At 33.6% G+C, this 14,601-nt stretch overlaps 1 protein-coding gene across 1 annotated transcript; it reads right to left on the reverse strand.

Moving 5' to 3' along the window:
* Positions 1-1,920: 1,920 nt before the first annotated feature.
* On the reverse strand, positions 1,921-10,051 carry LOC145594942 (deaminated glutathione amidase, chloroplastic/cytosolic-like). The gene is made up of 9 exons (XM_081651293.1): positions 9,812-10,051; positions 8,723-8,859; positions 8,270-8,398; positions 7,760-7,818; positions 7,186-7,298; positions 7,006-7,098; positions 4,160-4,262; positions 2,407-2,489; positions 1,921-2,232 (listed from the first exon to the last, which is right to left on the reverse strand). The coding sequence occupies exons 1-9, from the start codon at positions 10,034-10,036 to the stop codon at positions 2,191-2,193; spliced, it is 984 nt and encodes a 327-aa protein (XP_081507419.1). The 5' UTR covers positions 10,037-10,051; the 3' UTR covers positions 1,921-2,190.
* Positions 10,052-14,601: the final 4,550 nt, after the last annotated feature.

The following is a 14,601-nucleotide window of genomic DNA, read 5'->3' on the forward strand; positions in this document are numbered from 1 at the left end:
AAGCCATAGCCCCAGTTCCAAATGACTTAATGGGGCTACGGTGGAGGATATTTGGGATATCATGATTGGTTGGAAATGGAAATATTTACAGATTTGCTTCTTGAGGATATGCTGCAATTAATAACATCTCATAGCTTGCGCACTAACCCTGTAGTAGGTGATTTACTTTATTGGGGGGGGAGGTGCTAGGAGGAAGTTTACCATTAAATCTTCTCTAAGCATTATTAGAGGAGAGTTACAGGGTCAGGATGATGGAAGTTGGGATTTAGTGTGGCGATTACGAGTACAGCAAAAAATCAGAGTTCTTCTTTGGTTAGCTCTTCATGATCGCCTAATGACAAATTCAAACCGCTTTAAACGAAATTTGACAGATGATCCTAAATGTAAAGCTTGCCCCGATTATGATGAGACTTGCTTGCACATGCTAAGGGACTGCAAAATGGCGAGAGAAATTTGGAGACAGGTAGGAGGCCTTGCTAACTCCAGAGATTTCTACTCGGGAACTCTTCAACAATGGCTGGTGAAGAACATTAAGGTGCAGGATCGAAATGATATGTCTCCGGAGGTATGGCTTACCTACTTTGTCATTGTGATTTGGTGGATGTGGAGATGGCGAAACAATGCTGCTTATGATTGAGCAAATGACAATTCTATGGATATCAGGTCTTTTTTATTGCCTTGTTTTGAAGAGACTTGGAGAATTCTTGGTGATTTCAAAGAGCAACCTCAGCGAGAACAACGTATTAAAGCTAATATCAGGTGGATTGCTCCACCTTTTGGCTGGATAGTTCTTAACACAGATGGCGCGACTAAGGGGTCTCTTGGACCTGCTGGTGGTGGAGGAGTGGTGAGGGACTACACAGGTAAGCTCATCTATGCATTTTCTTTGAAATTGGGTATCTGTAATGCGTTTATGGCTGAAGCAAGAGCATTAGAAGTCCACCACATTTACTGAGAAGCGAACAAAGCTGCGGATTGGCTAGCCAATCAAGGAGTTAATCAGAACAACAGAGTTGATTCAAGTCCCCCCTTTAGCCTCAGGGAGAATTTTATCGTTGAATTCCTCCGTAGTTTTTTTTTTTTTTTTTAAAAAAAGAAAACTATTATTAAAACAGAGTATGCAAACATCATCACTATCCGCAAGTCACTCTCTTAATGAATTTTTTTCTGGCCTAAATGAAAAGATAATGTTTTTTTTTTTAAAAAAAAAAAAAAATTGAGCTATCCTATTTACTACGTAACTTTTTTAAAAGTTAAATATTAGAAGTCTCCACATTACAACTGCAATTTATCAATGTATCTTAGAAAATTGAAACAATTTTAAGTAGCACACTTAATTAACCTCCTAAGGCTCCTAAATATTTATTATTAGGCGACATTGGTGAAAATCATAATTTTGATGAAATTCTAAAAATTTTAAAATAACAAATACTTCCTCCGTTTTTTTTTTTAGTTGCTACACTTATATTTTCATGGTCTCCTAGACAATTTTTTAAGACGAGTGAGATAGAAAGAAAAGTCAAAAATAGAAAGTTTTGCAACTAATTAACAATTTCCAAAATAAGAAAGTGATAAAGAAACGAAAAAAGTATTTATATATTATAGCTTACTTTTGTTAGTAATTTACAAATTACAAAAATAGGGTTTACATAAATCGTGCATTGCATGGGTTCTAATCTACGTAGTACTTCCTATTCTCAAATTAAAAAATCATTAAGCTTATTAGAGTTTCAAAGATCTCGTAACTTTACTAATAATGTCGCATGTCAAAGACACTAATTGTTCTATTTAAACAAAGTCACTAGGAAAAAGGGAGTGTTTCAAAATGCTGACAAACACTTTTTTGGAATTTATAATCTCAAAGAAATAGTGGCCAAAAATAAAAAATAAAAAAAATAAAAAAAAAAATACATCAACAAGTAATAAAAGTACATGTTTTCTAATTTACCTCCTCCCCACCAACATTAATATACCAGTATTATTTATGAAGAAAACATTACATTATTAGTCATCATAATAGTAATTGTCACCAAACTATATGGTACATAGTCCCATCATATTAAGGAAAAAAAAAAACAACTATACATGGTACATAGATTCATAAGACAAAATCAAGCGCCAACTCCTTTACATCTACATTACTTAGAAACTCAGATATCATATAGAGAAAGCTTTCCAGAAACTCAAATATCATATAGAGGAAGCTTTCCAGAAATTAATAGGCTTCCGTTGCTGAAACAAGATTGTAAAAAGTAAATTTGCATTAGTAACTACATGATATGTTGATACTCTTATACTAATATTGAAACGCTACATGTATTTCTTGCTATAAAACCATGAACATTCAAACAATACATCCATTAAACATAGATTCATCATCTCTTTCAGATTGTCAGTCATACGTACCTTATCAATGGGCATCTTCATTCTGACAGATTCAATATACGAAAAGTCGATATCTGCTACAGCTATTCCAGTCGACAACTTATCTGTAACAACAGAGATAGTAGGGGCAATGAGACATAAAAAGCATCCAACACTTGAGTAAATCAAAAAGTCTACTATTTCAATACATCCAAAAGTCCCAAACTATGCTATAGTTTCTTTTACTTCTTTAGAACTATACCAACATTTCTTTTTTGGGGTCTTATCTTAACATTGGTAAATAGTTTGTATTAATTTAGGAAGTTATAGATTTTTGTTGCTTAAAATTTATTTTTATGACCCAAGTAGCATGGGAGACATACAAATGGCCATGATCGTACCTTGACTAAACTAAGGGCCTGTTCTCTTCAGCTTATTTTCAGTTCAGTTTAGTTCAATTCCTAATTTCCTTCTCTTATAAAGTATTCAGTTCAGTTCAGTTCAGCTCAGCTCCAATCAGTTCAGTTCAGTTCAGCTCAGCTCCAATCAGTTCAGTTCAGTTCAGCTCAGTAAATCAGAACAGACCCTAATTCATAATAAACCAGGGTGAGGAGTATAGATTAGATACTCGAAAAATCTAGAATGGTGAAACCTTAAAACCTGAAATGACCTCTACATGAGCTAGCTGTAAGACTTTGAAAAGCTGAAATCAGCAAACAATGCGAAAGAGAAGGAAACATATTGCATTGTGAGTAAACGAGATGTTTTAGAAAAGATTGTTTACTTTGTCCTTTGAAGATAATTGTCCAAGACTCCCAAAGTGAAACTATTTTTCGCCTTCGGACTCAAAAGGATTGGTTTCAAACTAAGGGTAAGGTCCATATCAAGGCTCCAAATTCTTTCACTTTCATCTCTAATAACTACTTCCTCCGTTTCTTTTTAGTTGACACGTTTCTCTAGTCACGTTTGCCAATACACAACTTCAATCATTCATATCTTTAGTTACCGATAAACAAAAATTATGAAAATTTGATATTTTGAAAATATATATCGTGAAGAATCTAATAAGATCATACATGACTATATTTTGCATTACGTTTAAAGCACAAAACACGGTCAAAGGGGAGTGTGTGAATAGTGCTAAATTCAAAACGTGTCAACTAAAACAAACGGAGGTAGTAACTTAGTAGAGTGGTCCCTAATTAAGGTAAATTAATTTAGTATAAAGTAATGAAGTACTTAAACACATCTCCAAAACACACTTGGGTTGTGGATTACATCCCAGTGGCCTTAGTCAGTTAGTCTACAATTTTGGGATACCCCACATTCATATCAACAAGACTTTTGATAAGCTTTTATTTATACTACTTTACATTAGGGACACACACCAACCAACTAATTGTGGGACGGAGGGAGTATTTGGCATATTGATGACTTTGGCAATGGGAAATGCATCTGTTTTGAGGTAATAACATCATGTAACAGCTCAGAAGTTTGTCTTTAAGCCTTTGAAATAGTCAAATGCTTTTGAAAAATTGCTAGATAATGCTTGGCTTTACTAATATGCAAGAAGGAACCTTACCAGAAACAAAGAGAAAGGTGTACACATCATTTTTTATATTTTATTTTATATCAAGCATTTTATGTACATCTCACAATGTTTTTTTTTTTTTTTAAAAAAAAAAAAAACAAAAAAATACTCATAAAATCTTGATGGACACAATCAGGAGCTAAATTGAGAGGGACTCATGAAATAGTTTTCTCCTGTGAAATTTGAACAAGGTAATTAGCTTACCAGGAAGCCGCCCAACTATTGTTCCCCAAGGATCAATAATCAAAGAGTCTCCATAGCTTTCCCTTTTATCATTATGCCTTCCAGCTTGTGCTGCAGCAATCACCTGCAAAAGAAAGGGTCATTAAAAATGTTTTCTATGAAACACATTCAATGTCAATGTAACTTCCTGAAGGAATTCCCATTTGATAATTCTAGTTATAGATTCTTATAGAAGTAAAGATCCATGGAATAACAATTATCCTGAAGGTTTGCAATACCTAACAAAAGCACACAGTATTTTTCTCCCACAAAAAGAAGACTAATAAATTCTATGAATTAACCAACAGGTGCTTTGCATTATCACATCATAGCATACCCCATTGCCTCTCACAACCTAAGAAAGTTTACTACCAAACATGCCATATTCAAGAGATTTAGATATGGGTTTTTCTATACAGTGCCCCTGAGGTATTGACTTTTCCAAGCTGTACCCACCCATTTTCAAAATTCTACACTGTACCCCTAAGGTACTTTTAGTGTCTAAGATGTAACCCTACCCTAATCCCTCCGTTATCTTTAGTTAACTTTTCGTTAACTTCAAAATAAATAATTAAAAAAAAACAAAAAAAATAACCCAACCACCTCTCTCTCCTCCCTCACAAGTCACAACTACCCACCAACCACCACTAAACCTCCGGCCGCACCGCCGCACTTTTGATAATCCAGCTGCACCGCCGCACCACAGTGGCTCGCCCCTCTCTCCTCGACCGCCCACTGCCCGCTGGATTACTAGCCACCCCAATCCCCTCCCGCAGCGGAAAACCCACAACCCTACTCCCAACTGCTCCCTGCACTCCACCGCACCAAAACAGACCAGCCGCACGAACCAGCAAACGCCACCGACCAGCTTCTCCTCTCACCTCGGCCCCTAAAATCACAAAACACCAGCAGCCCCTACATTAGCGCAACCACAATTGCACCACCGCAGCAGTCCCGCACCACCGCAACAATCAACCGACACCAGACCTTAATTTTTCCCCCAATTTGATTTTAATTGTTAAATCATCAATTTTGGTTCAATTAGATCAAGATTAAATACACAAAACTTGTTTTAATTGATTTTTCCGATGAAAATCTGCACGAATATAGTTTAATTGGTCGAGATTGTTCGAATTACACCCATTAATTTTCGAAAAAAGGTCGAAAATCTGGCAGTAAAAGGAGAAGTGAGAGAGGAGGGAGGAGGATGATGCGGTGGTGGGTCGAAGAGAGAGGGGCGAGCCACTATGGTGCGGCGGTGCAGCTGGAGGTGCGGTGGTGGGTACTTGTGATGGAGGAGAGCGAGGTGTTTGGGTGTTGTTGGGTATTTTTGTTATTTTTTTACATTTATTTATTTTGAAGTTAACGAAAAGTTAACTTAAGTTAACGGAGGAATTAGGATAGGGTTACAGCGTAAACACTAAAGGTACCTTAGGGGTACAGCGTAAAATTTTGAAAATGGGTGGGCAGAAAAGTCAATACCTCAGGGGCACTGTATAGAAAAACCCTTTAGATATTATAAACCATCACAACCTATCAGCATTAGAAATGTCACCAAACCAACCCAACAGTCCATCATGCCGAATGCATTTCCTAGGAAATACCACCCAAAACCATCCCCAACATGAACAAAGGCAGCTAGCACGCTCCTGATTTCTTTGGTTAGGATGGCGATATGGAGCTTTTTGATTTTGAAGAGGGGGTTGATTGTAGTGATGTTGAGGTTAGTTTTGGTTTCTATTGTAGTTGTTTTGTGGAGGGCCTTGGTTGTGTAGTTTCCATCCCGTATTTTATTGTTTACAACCTTGGTTATAGGGTTAAGAATATTAATCATTTCTTTACCCAACCGTTGCCGCTTGTTCAAGAGTTGAATTACAATAGGAGGGCATGAATTCAACTCTTGAATAAACTTAATTAAACTCCAATAAAAGTTTTTCCTAGGAGTCCGCAAAAACCCCCTTTGTTGCAGATAATAGTGGGCGGAGCCGCAAAGGGAGTACCAAAAAAAAAACCAAAACCAACCCCAACATCAATACAATCAACCCCCTCCTCAAAATCAACAAGCTCCATATCGTCATCCTTACAAAAGAGACCAAAACCAACAAAGACCACAATATAACCAAACCCCTCCCCTCCTCAAAAATCTAGCCTTGAGTTCGTTCTTGAAACTTTCATGACCCACACAATCAAAGAACCAATGATAAACATAGACAGAAGTCACAGAAGCACAAGCTTGAGTTGATACAAGGTTTATATTGCAGGAATTAGGTATATTAAACATAAGGATGGTTATATCTTCAAGATGGAGGGTGTTAAACTGCTAGAAGTGTACATGGACTTATAGTGTAAGTAACTTCATTCATATGTTGTGTTGTGGTCCACCTATTCTTAGCTTCATGCCAGCTAGTAATTGCAAAAACAGAACCAAAAATTATGCTTCAAGTATGAAACAGTAATTAGGCACTTTCAGTAAATTTCATTCACATGTCATATACTCATATTCATGATAATAGGTCCCTTTCACTCCTTGATGCTCTCTAGTTGAGATTCACTTAGTTTTTCACTTCATATCAACTAGTATTTGCTAAACTAGGAGTCCAGGACCAAAATATATTGATTGAAATGAGACAGGACAATGGTCATTGCATGAGATTTGAGAATAGAGCTTAAAACATGGTTTACACAGTCCTATAATATTGCACAGCATCAAACTATTAATGCTGTCCCAAAGAGAGGAATCAGCCAGAAAGAGTGGGTGATGTACTGCTGTGTGTCTTGGTGAAGAGAGGGGGTGAGAGAGAGGGGGGAGGGGGAATTCAAGCCCTTACATAGCATTGACTTTCAATGGCACGAGCACGCAGAAGTATCTCCCAGTGGGCTTGACCAGTTATCTTTGTGAACGCTGAAGGTACCAATAGAACCTAAATATTAAACAAGAAGTAAGTAGGTAGCATAGCAGTTGTACCAACTTGAAACTCACAGCAACATAGGTGCAATATTGCTCCTACTTGAGCTTGATGCTGAAACCGTAAGCACTCGTATATTTCTGGAAATCGTAAATCATAGCAAACAGTGAGGCCCAAGCGTCCACAGGGACTATCAACTGCCACAACATCCTTGCCTGAAAATTGAGTACATCACCAAAAGAGCATAATCTGTATTCTGTAGATATCCTATGAGATGAAGAAAGGAAACTGCCAATTCAATTTACAAAAAATAAAAGAAAAGGACAACATTATAAGACCAAACAAGAGCATAATCTATTTGTACAAGTGGTGTGTAGTCACTAATCCTAAAAAATCCACTAGACTAATGTCAAGTGTTTTTCTTATTAAACCATTGCTGATAAAACAGCCAAATAACACTATTATTTACAAAATAGCACAAGAATAGCAATAGGTATTACCTGTAACTGCAAATTTTATATGATTTAGAGTGGCAATTTAACATCATTTTGGAAAACAAAATTGGGATTAATGAAAACATTAATAAGTTAAATGGCATTTCCAGGAAAAATGCCAAAACTTGATGGCACAGATGGCTTTTGTCTCAATCCGACTGCCTAGAATACAAGTTGCTAACCTGCTTCAGTAAAGCTGCTTTCCTTATAAGCCATTCCGCCAGGGACATCCACATCAAACCTTCAAAACAGTAAATAAGACAAGGATCTCAATTAGTTGCCTTTTAACTGCTCAACCTCCTCCCCAAACTTCATTGGCTATTTTGACCTTTTGAGGGCATGCTATCACATTAATCAGGATTCAGGATTCTAATTAGAGAAATAATAAGCTAAAGGGAGACAAAAAAAGGTATAAAAAGCCAGCTTTTGAATGTCTGACAATTTTGTAAGCTCGTCTAGTATAAAAGTAAGTTATGCTTAGTTTTTTTGGGTCCCTGGCACATACATTCACCTCAAAAAGTCCTTTTTACAGAAGTACCCACTCATGAGTGAAATTTGCAAGTTAAGAACTTAAATACTGCAGGATGACACTCCCTCACTCTCAGAATGTTCTTTCTAGTCGGAAATGTTACAGTAGTGCTTGATAAAAAAAGATAAAAATTAACCAGTTGAAAGGAAGCAGTAAAACATACAAATGTATTTTGGAATATTTGCTTCTGATTTTTCCAGTATCATCAACTATCACATGTGTGTTACGCAAATGAGAATCGTCAGATGCCTTTTCCTGAAAACCTCCGAGAGACAACCATATCTGAGACTCTCTGCAACCCATGCCAAGGAAAACAGTCAAAGGAAGCAAGAAGCTGGAAACGCCACCACCTTGAGAAAATGACTTGACTCAAAAAATATCCATAGATGCACATGACTTGAACTGTAACACTTTCCAAGAACCCACAAATTGATTTGAAAATAAAGCATAGTGAAAAAATTAATTGGTGAAAGTATCTAAAGGCTAAAGTTATAGACCAAAGAAAAGGAAGATACATTTATACAAGCTAAATTGCTATAAGCATTATTCATCTGATCAATGATAGATAGGCCTAAAACTAATAAAACTAGAAACACCATGCAAGATAGTATCTCACCTGGCAAGACTGCAGTATCCTTGCATTATTGGTCCATCCAATGGTTCCGCAATCTTAACACTGTCCCCAAGATTAGCACCTACATATGAGAAACTCTCTGGAAAGCAAAGCAATTTGGCCCCAGCAGCTGCTGCTTCCTGTGATAGTAAATTTGAGCTCCATTTAGCAAGATTATAAACTCAAGCGTATAACAGAATTTGGGAGAAAATAGAAACATACCCAAAAGGTTAAATTAACTAGAAAACCAAAAAAAAACAAGGGCTAAATACAATATAAGTATATAACAAAGTAGTAATTATCATAAGGTTATAAATTCATACTTCGTATTAGACAATAGCATAACCATGCATTAACCTACACCAACTTTAAATCTCATGGAGAAGTGAGGTGACTAAAAGCCATATATAGTGCTAAAACAGAATTGGCAGACTTTTGATTGGTAAGCTCCTAACATTTACACCACAGTCCACAGGTAATTTTCTGCCGGCAGCTGATTGCTACTTCAACTCCGCCAGTGGGTTTCCCAAAGGAGGAAGGTTACGGTAGGCCATTGACAGCCACCGTAAAACTTTATCAAATCACATGACACGAGCCACAATGATTGAGAGTAGTACTAGGATGAGAGACCTCCTTGAATTCCTCATGTTGGTTCATGTAGCCAACCGCGCTTATGGGATTAAGGCGCTCAAGCAAGCTGATTGCTATTTTACATAACTCTTTAAATTACACTTCTCTATGCTTAAACAATAATTCATCATCATGAAATAATTTAAAATATGTTCTTAAAAGCAACGGAGGGTTTGGAAAATTTTCGTTCAAATTAAATTTTTAAGAACCGAAGGTTCAAATTACAGCAGAATGGTGCCCATTTCTTAAACAGCAGAATACAATCAAATAATTCAAATTACATTGACTAAAAGAAAATTTAAAGTATATTATATAAATTCATCAACTCAAACTCGAATTGGCTAAATTTATCACATATTTGATTAAATTAATGTAATTTTTCCAATGATTATTGAAATTAACCAATTGAAGGATTAAGCCAATTATTAAGAAAATCAGGAATTAAAAAAAAAAAAATAGTACCTTAACAAGACGAGAACAGGTGGCAAAATTGGCGGAGAGATCGTTGACAGAAGTGATCTGGGCGACGGCAACTCGGGCTGAGTTGGCGGCCATGGTTGACTCGTCGGAGAATGAGGCACGTGACCTCACGTGATATCTGGGTTGACTGGTGGTGAAATTGGATTTGCTAAACAAGGAAAATGCTGTTATTGATGCTGAAGACAAGTTGGTAATAACCGTCAACATTTCAACATCTATCAATCTATCATCTATCTCTCACTTCTCACTACTCACTTCGGGTTGTTAAATACCGCCCTCAAATCTTCAAATAATGCCCACAAAATAAAATATACTCTCTTCGTTACATAATATATTTCTTGTTTATATTTTTTTTACGGTATTTAAGAAATAGACAGAGAAAGTGGATACAATCATAGATGAAAATGAGAGAGAAAGTGAAAATAAGTACAAATCATGTACAAAATTCAAGGATAAATTTGGAAATACAATGAATAAAGTTAAAAAAGTGAGGGTATAATAGATTTTACATACTATCTAAAAATGAAAACAGAAACAACATTTTGGATCTCAAAAATAGGAAAACAAGAATTATATTATGGGACGGAGGGAGTATTTACAAATTATTGCAAAAGTACACATGTCGCGCTTAAAATAATAATTTTCCCGCCAAAAATTTTATTTTTTCCTTTTGTTTTTTTCCTTAAGTTGAAAAAAATATAATTTTTTTAAATAAAAATCTACAGCCTAAACAACCCCAAAATATAGAACAATAACAACAACTTTAAATAAATAAAACAATTTTTCTTTGCTTTATAAATAAATAAAAAAGTTAGATAACTTTCCTCAAAAAAAAAAAAAAAGTTAGAAAAATGATTAAAAATAATGAACAACGTAGACTTATAATAAATTAGTGATTTTTTACCCTTCAACTTTCTATATCAATTCAACTGAAATTTTTTATTGCAAATAGAAAATCGCCAAACTAAAAAAGTTTTAATTATATCAAGGTTAGAACATCCTCTTAATCCCTTGAATCTTCGTTTGTTAATCTATAAAATGAGTTGTTCATCTTCTACTAAAAAAGGAATTCTAAATTTTAATTTATAATTTGTCAGCAAACAACAAAAATAGAGATAATCTATTTTAACGTGTCTCGTCAATAATCATTTGATCAAGTAAATAGATATTTGAATAATTGAATGTATACAAAACATATAAACAAATACATACAAACTTATAGTAATTTGAGACAATCGGGGTTGTCTGACTATGTTGTTGTGTCAGAGGCGACTCAGCGGAAGCGGGACAAGTATTGGGCACGTTGCAGGCCTATTGGCTATGGTTTTCTTCCTTTCTTCTTTTCTTCGTTGGGGGGATTAGAAATGGATGTTATTACGTTGCTGAAACGGATTCAGGCGTTCGCTAAGACTCAGGATATTGGTGCTCGTGCAGCTGCTCACATCTTCAACAGGATCAGGTTTGCTATAGTTAGAGGGGTGGGGGCCCAGATTGTATCTCGGCTGCCCACCAATTTCTTATAAATTGATTAACTTTGTAGGCTTTTTGTTAATTTTATAATAAAAAATAATTATTATAATAATTATTATTATTATTTTGACACATTAATAATGATGATAATAATAATAATAATGCACGTTAATTAAAAAAAATACTAACCGCCTAGGGTGAACTGCCTAGAATTTTCAAAAAAACTAGTTGGTTTAGAGTTAGTAAAAAAAAATGTTGCTTCTCTCCTATAGTTCCATACATCTTAGTAGTATGCATTAAAAGTTTTAAGTAATACAATTATATAAATATCAAGAAAATGGGAGAAAAATCAATGCAGTTAAGTTACATAAAATTTAAATTAATTTGTTACTCCCTCCGTCTCCGAAAGAACGACCCATTTGGCCTAACTTTACTCCCAAAAAGAATGACCCATTTGTTTTTCCCAACATCTATTAAAATCAAAAAATACCAATATATCCTCAAATATTTTTGTCATGTATCTCCTTCTCCCTATTTTACCCTTGTATTTTTTTCAGATCTTTGTGCCATGTCCTCTCTAAATTTCTAAACTTTTTTTCTCTCTCCTGCCACCATTAATTTTTCTTGTGTTTTCCATACATTTGTACTTGCAAATTATTGATGACTTGTGTTTTCCCATACATTTGTACTTGCAAATTAAGTTTCTTAATACCCGCGAAATCAACCCAAATGGATCGCTCTTTCGGGGACGGAGGGAGTATTTAATTAATTTTAACATTATATTTTATGTTGACACTATTATATTTACACTTGGCTTGAATAATAGAGATATGTTTAAGAACAAAAAAAAAATTAAAGAGAAAAATCAATCATAATGAGAGAACAAAAAAAAAAAAAAAAAAAAAAAAAAAAAAAGTAATCTCCTAATGTGAGTAAAGAGTCTAAAGACTATATTTGGTATTTACTAAAAATTTCCACATTAATTGATAAATCTTCCTAGCTATCATTTTGTTGAATAAATCTTCCTATCACATCTAATTTTGATTTACTTAATATGTTATAAATTTTGTTAATTTCCTAAAAAGATATACTCTATAAATATATATTCGAAGAATTCAAATACACATACTACCTCCGTTTCATATTATTTGCAACGATTAGACATTTTTCCTCTCCACTTTATGTCAAATCGTTGAAGATAATCTAAAACGGAGGTAGTATACTAAGTAAAGCACGTAAAATAAAACCTCCCAAAAATCTCACACAAAATCTTCAATTTAAAAATGAATAACTAATGTCAACATAAATATAAAAAAAAAAGGTACAAATATCTAAATTTTCAAAATTTGGACATTTTACAAAGCTTGTGAAAGCTTAGAAAAAGAGAGCACATGTTCAGTTGGTTTTGCTATAAAAGGAGAAAATTAGACCGAGCAAAAGTTGCCTATCTTATTGTTCTTTTATTTGTCAAAGTCAAATTTAAACCCCCTTTATAATTCCAATTATTGACTTCCAAATATATTTCTATTAAATAAAATATTTCTACTAAATTAAAACTTTCCAAAATTAAAAAATACTCTAATTAAATCATTTTACTTTTAAACACAAAAAAACAAGACCTTTCTCCATCCTCACGTCTTCCCTCTTTCTTTCTTTTCCTCCTTTCTTTCTCTCTCTTATTACCTGTTTTTATAACAAATTTTTACTTATTTTAACAATCAACTTATATAATTAGAGCGGATTTTCATTGTTTTGGGTGATAATTTAGTTGGCAGATCAAACAAAAAAGGGTTTTGGTTTATATCAATTCAATTTAAGTATAATTTTTAAGGTATGTTTCAAATAATCTTTCAATCCTTGGTCATTCTTCATGTATGCATTTTGGTTGTCCTTTTCTATTTCTTTGTTGATTGATTGTTGTATTATCTCTTGGATTTTTCAGAATTGATTTTGATTGAGTTGTAATAACATGTGAGACTGCATCACCTTAATCATGGTTATTATTTTTATATTTTTTATTTGGTTACTATTTGATGTGAATTTTTAAATTACAAGTACAACAAGATAATTGACAATTACAAATGACATTGATGTTTTTTATTTTTATTCATTTTGTTTTATAACCATATTTATAATGTGTAGATTTTCTTTAAGGGATCTTAAGTGCAGGTTCATTAAAAAATTTAAACAAAAAAAAAATTCCAATTTTAATTATCCTTATAATTAATTATAAATCCCATGATCTTATAGTACTAGATTGATCTTCTAGCTTTTATAAAAACGCAATTATGGCATGATTATCTATTCATTTACATTTATTTATTTTATTTATTTATTTATTTTTATTTTTATTTTTTTTGTTTTTTGCAGTGTTGCAAGATTATGAAATGTTGTTCTAGTAAAGGTTTTGTAGTATCGCAAAAGTATTGAAAACATTGCCTAAATATATTTCGATAGTATTGTAAGACTATTGAATATATTTTTATGTAATCATACATGACTACGCAAATAAAATTTTGGTAGTCAATAGTCATATATACAAGACTTCTTAAATTTTTCAACAATCTTATAAATCTATACCATTTTAATTGCAATTGGGGACATTTGCTTTATTTTAAAAGCTTTTGAGGAAGAGCACATTTTAGTGTCATTTTGGGCATTTTATCTAGTGTAGGAATATTATGAAATTTTGTAAATTATGGAAGTCTATGTTATCATGCGACGCGACAACCTTGAGCATAAGAAAGAATACATTAATTTGAGTGTAATACATACTCATCATTATCCATTTCACTAAGATATGAATGACAGTTTTTGTAATAGCAATATAGCATATTGTTTTCTTGGTTAAGATCTAGCTAAATATGCATGCCTAACTAAGACTTTAAGATAATAATTGAGTTGATCAATTGGGATATATGCTCTTCAACCGTATGACATACTATGGAACATAAGGAGTTTTGCTTGTGGTAACATTCCTTTATTTAGTAGCTTATACATAATGCACATTGCATCCTCTTTCAATAGCTTATTCAAAATATACATTCTATTTCGAAGACCTATCTACTAGATAAAAATAAGTGGGTTGGGTTTTATAATTAATAAAATGTCTTTTTCCTATGAATCCTTGTAGTTTTATGGCTCTTATTATGGCTTATAGTAGCCTGTTTTATTATCAAGAACATGCTATAATGAGTAATTGAGTGGAGAGGATGGAGGGGATGGTTATATGCTTGAAAAGTTCTAATCTTGTCTTTGTACATCTATTAATTTATTTAATGTATTAATTTATATACAGATAT

The sequence above is a fragment of the Chenopodium album genome, chromosome 19, assembly GCF_948465745.1.
Source record: "Chenopodium album chromosome 19, dcCheAlbu1.1, whole genome shotgun sequence".
Lineage (NCBI taxonomy): Eukaryota > Viridiplantae > Streptophyta > Magnoliopsida > Caryophyllales > Amaranthaceae > Chenopodium > Chenopodium album.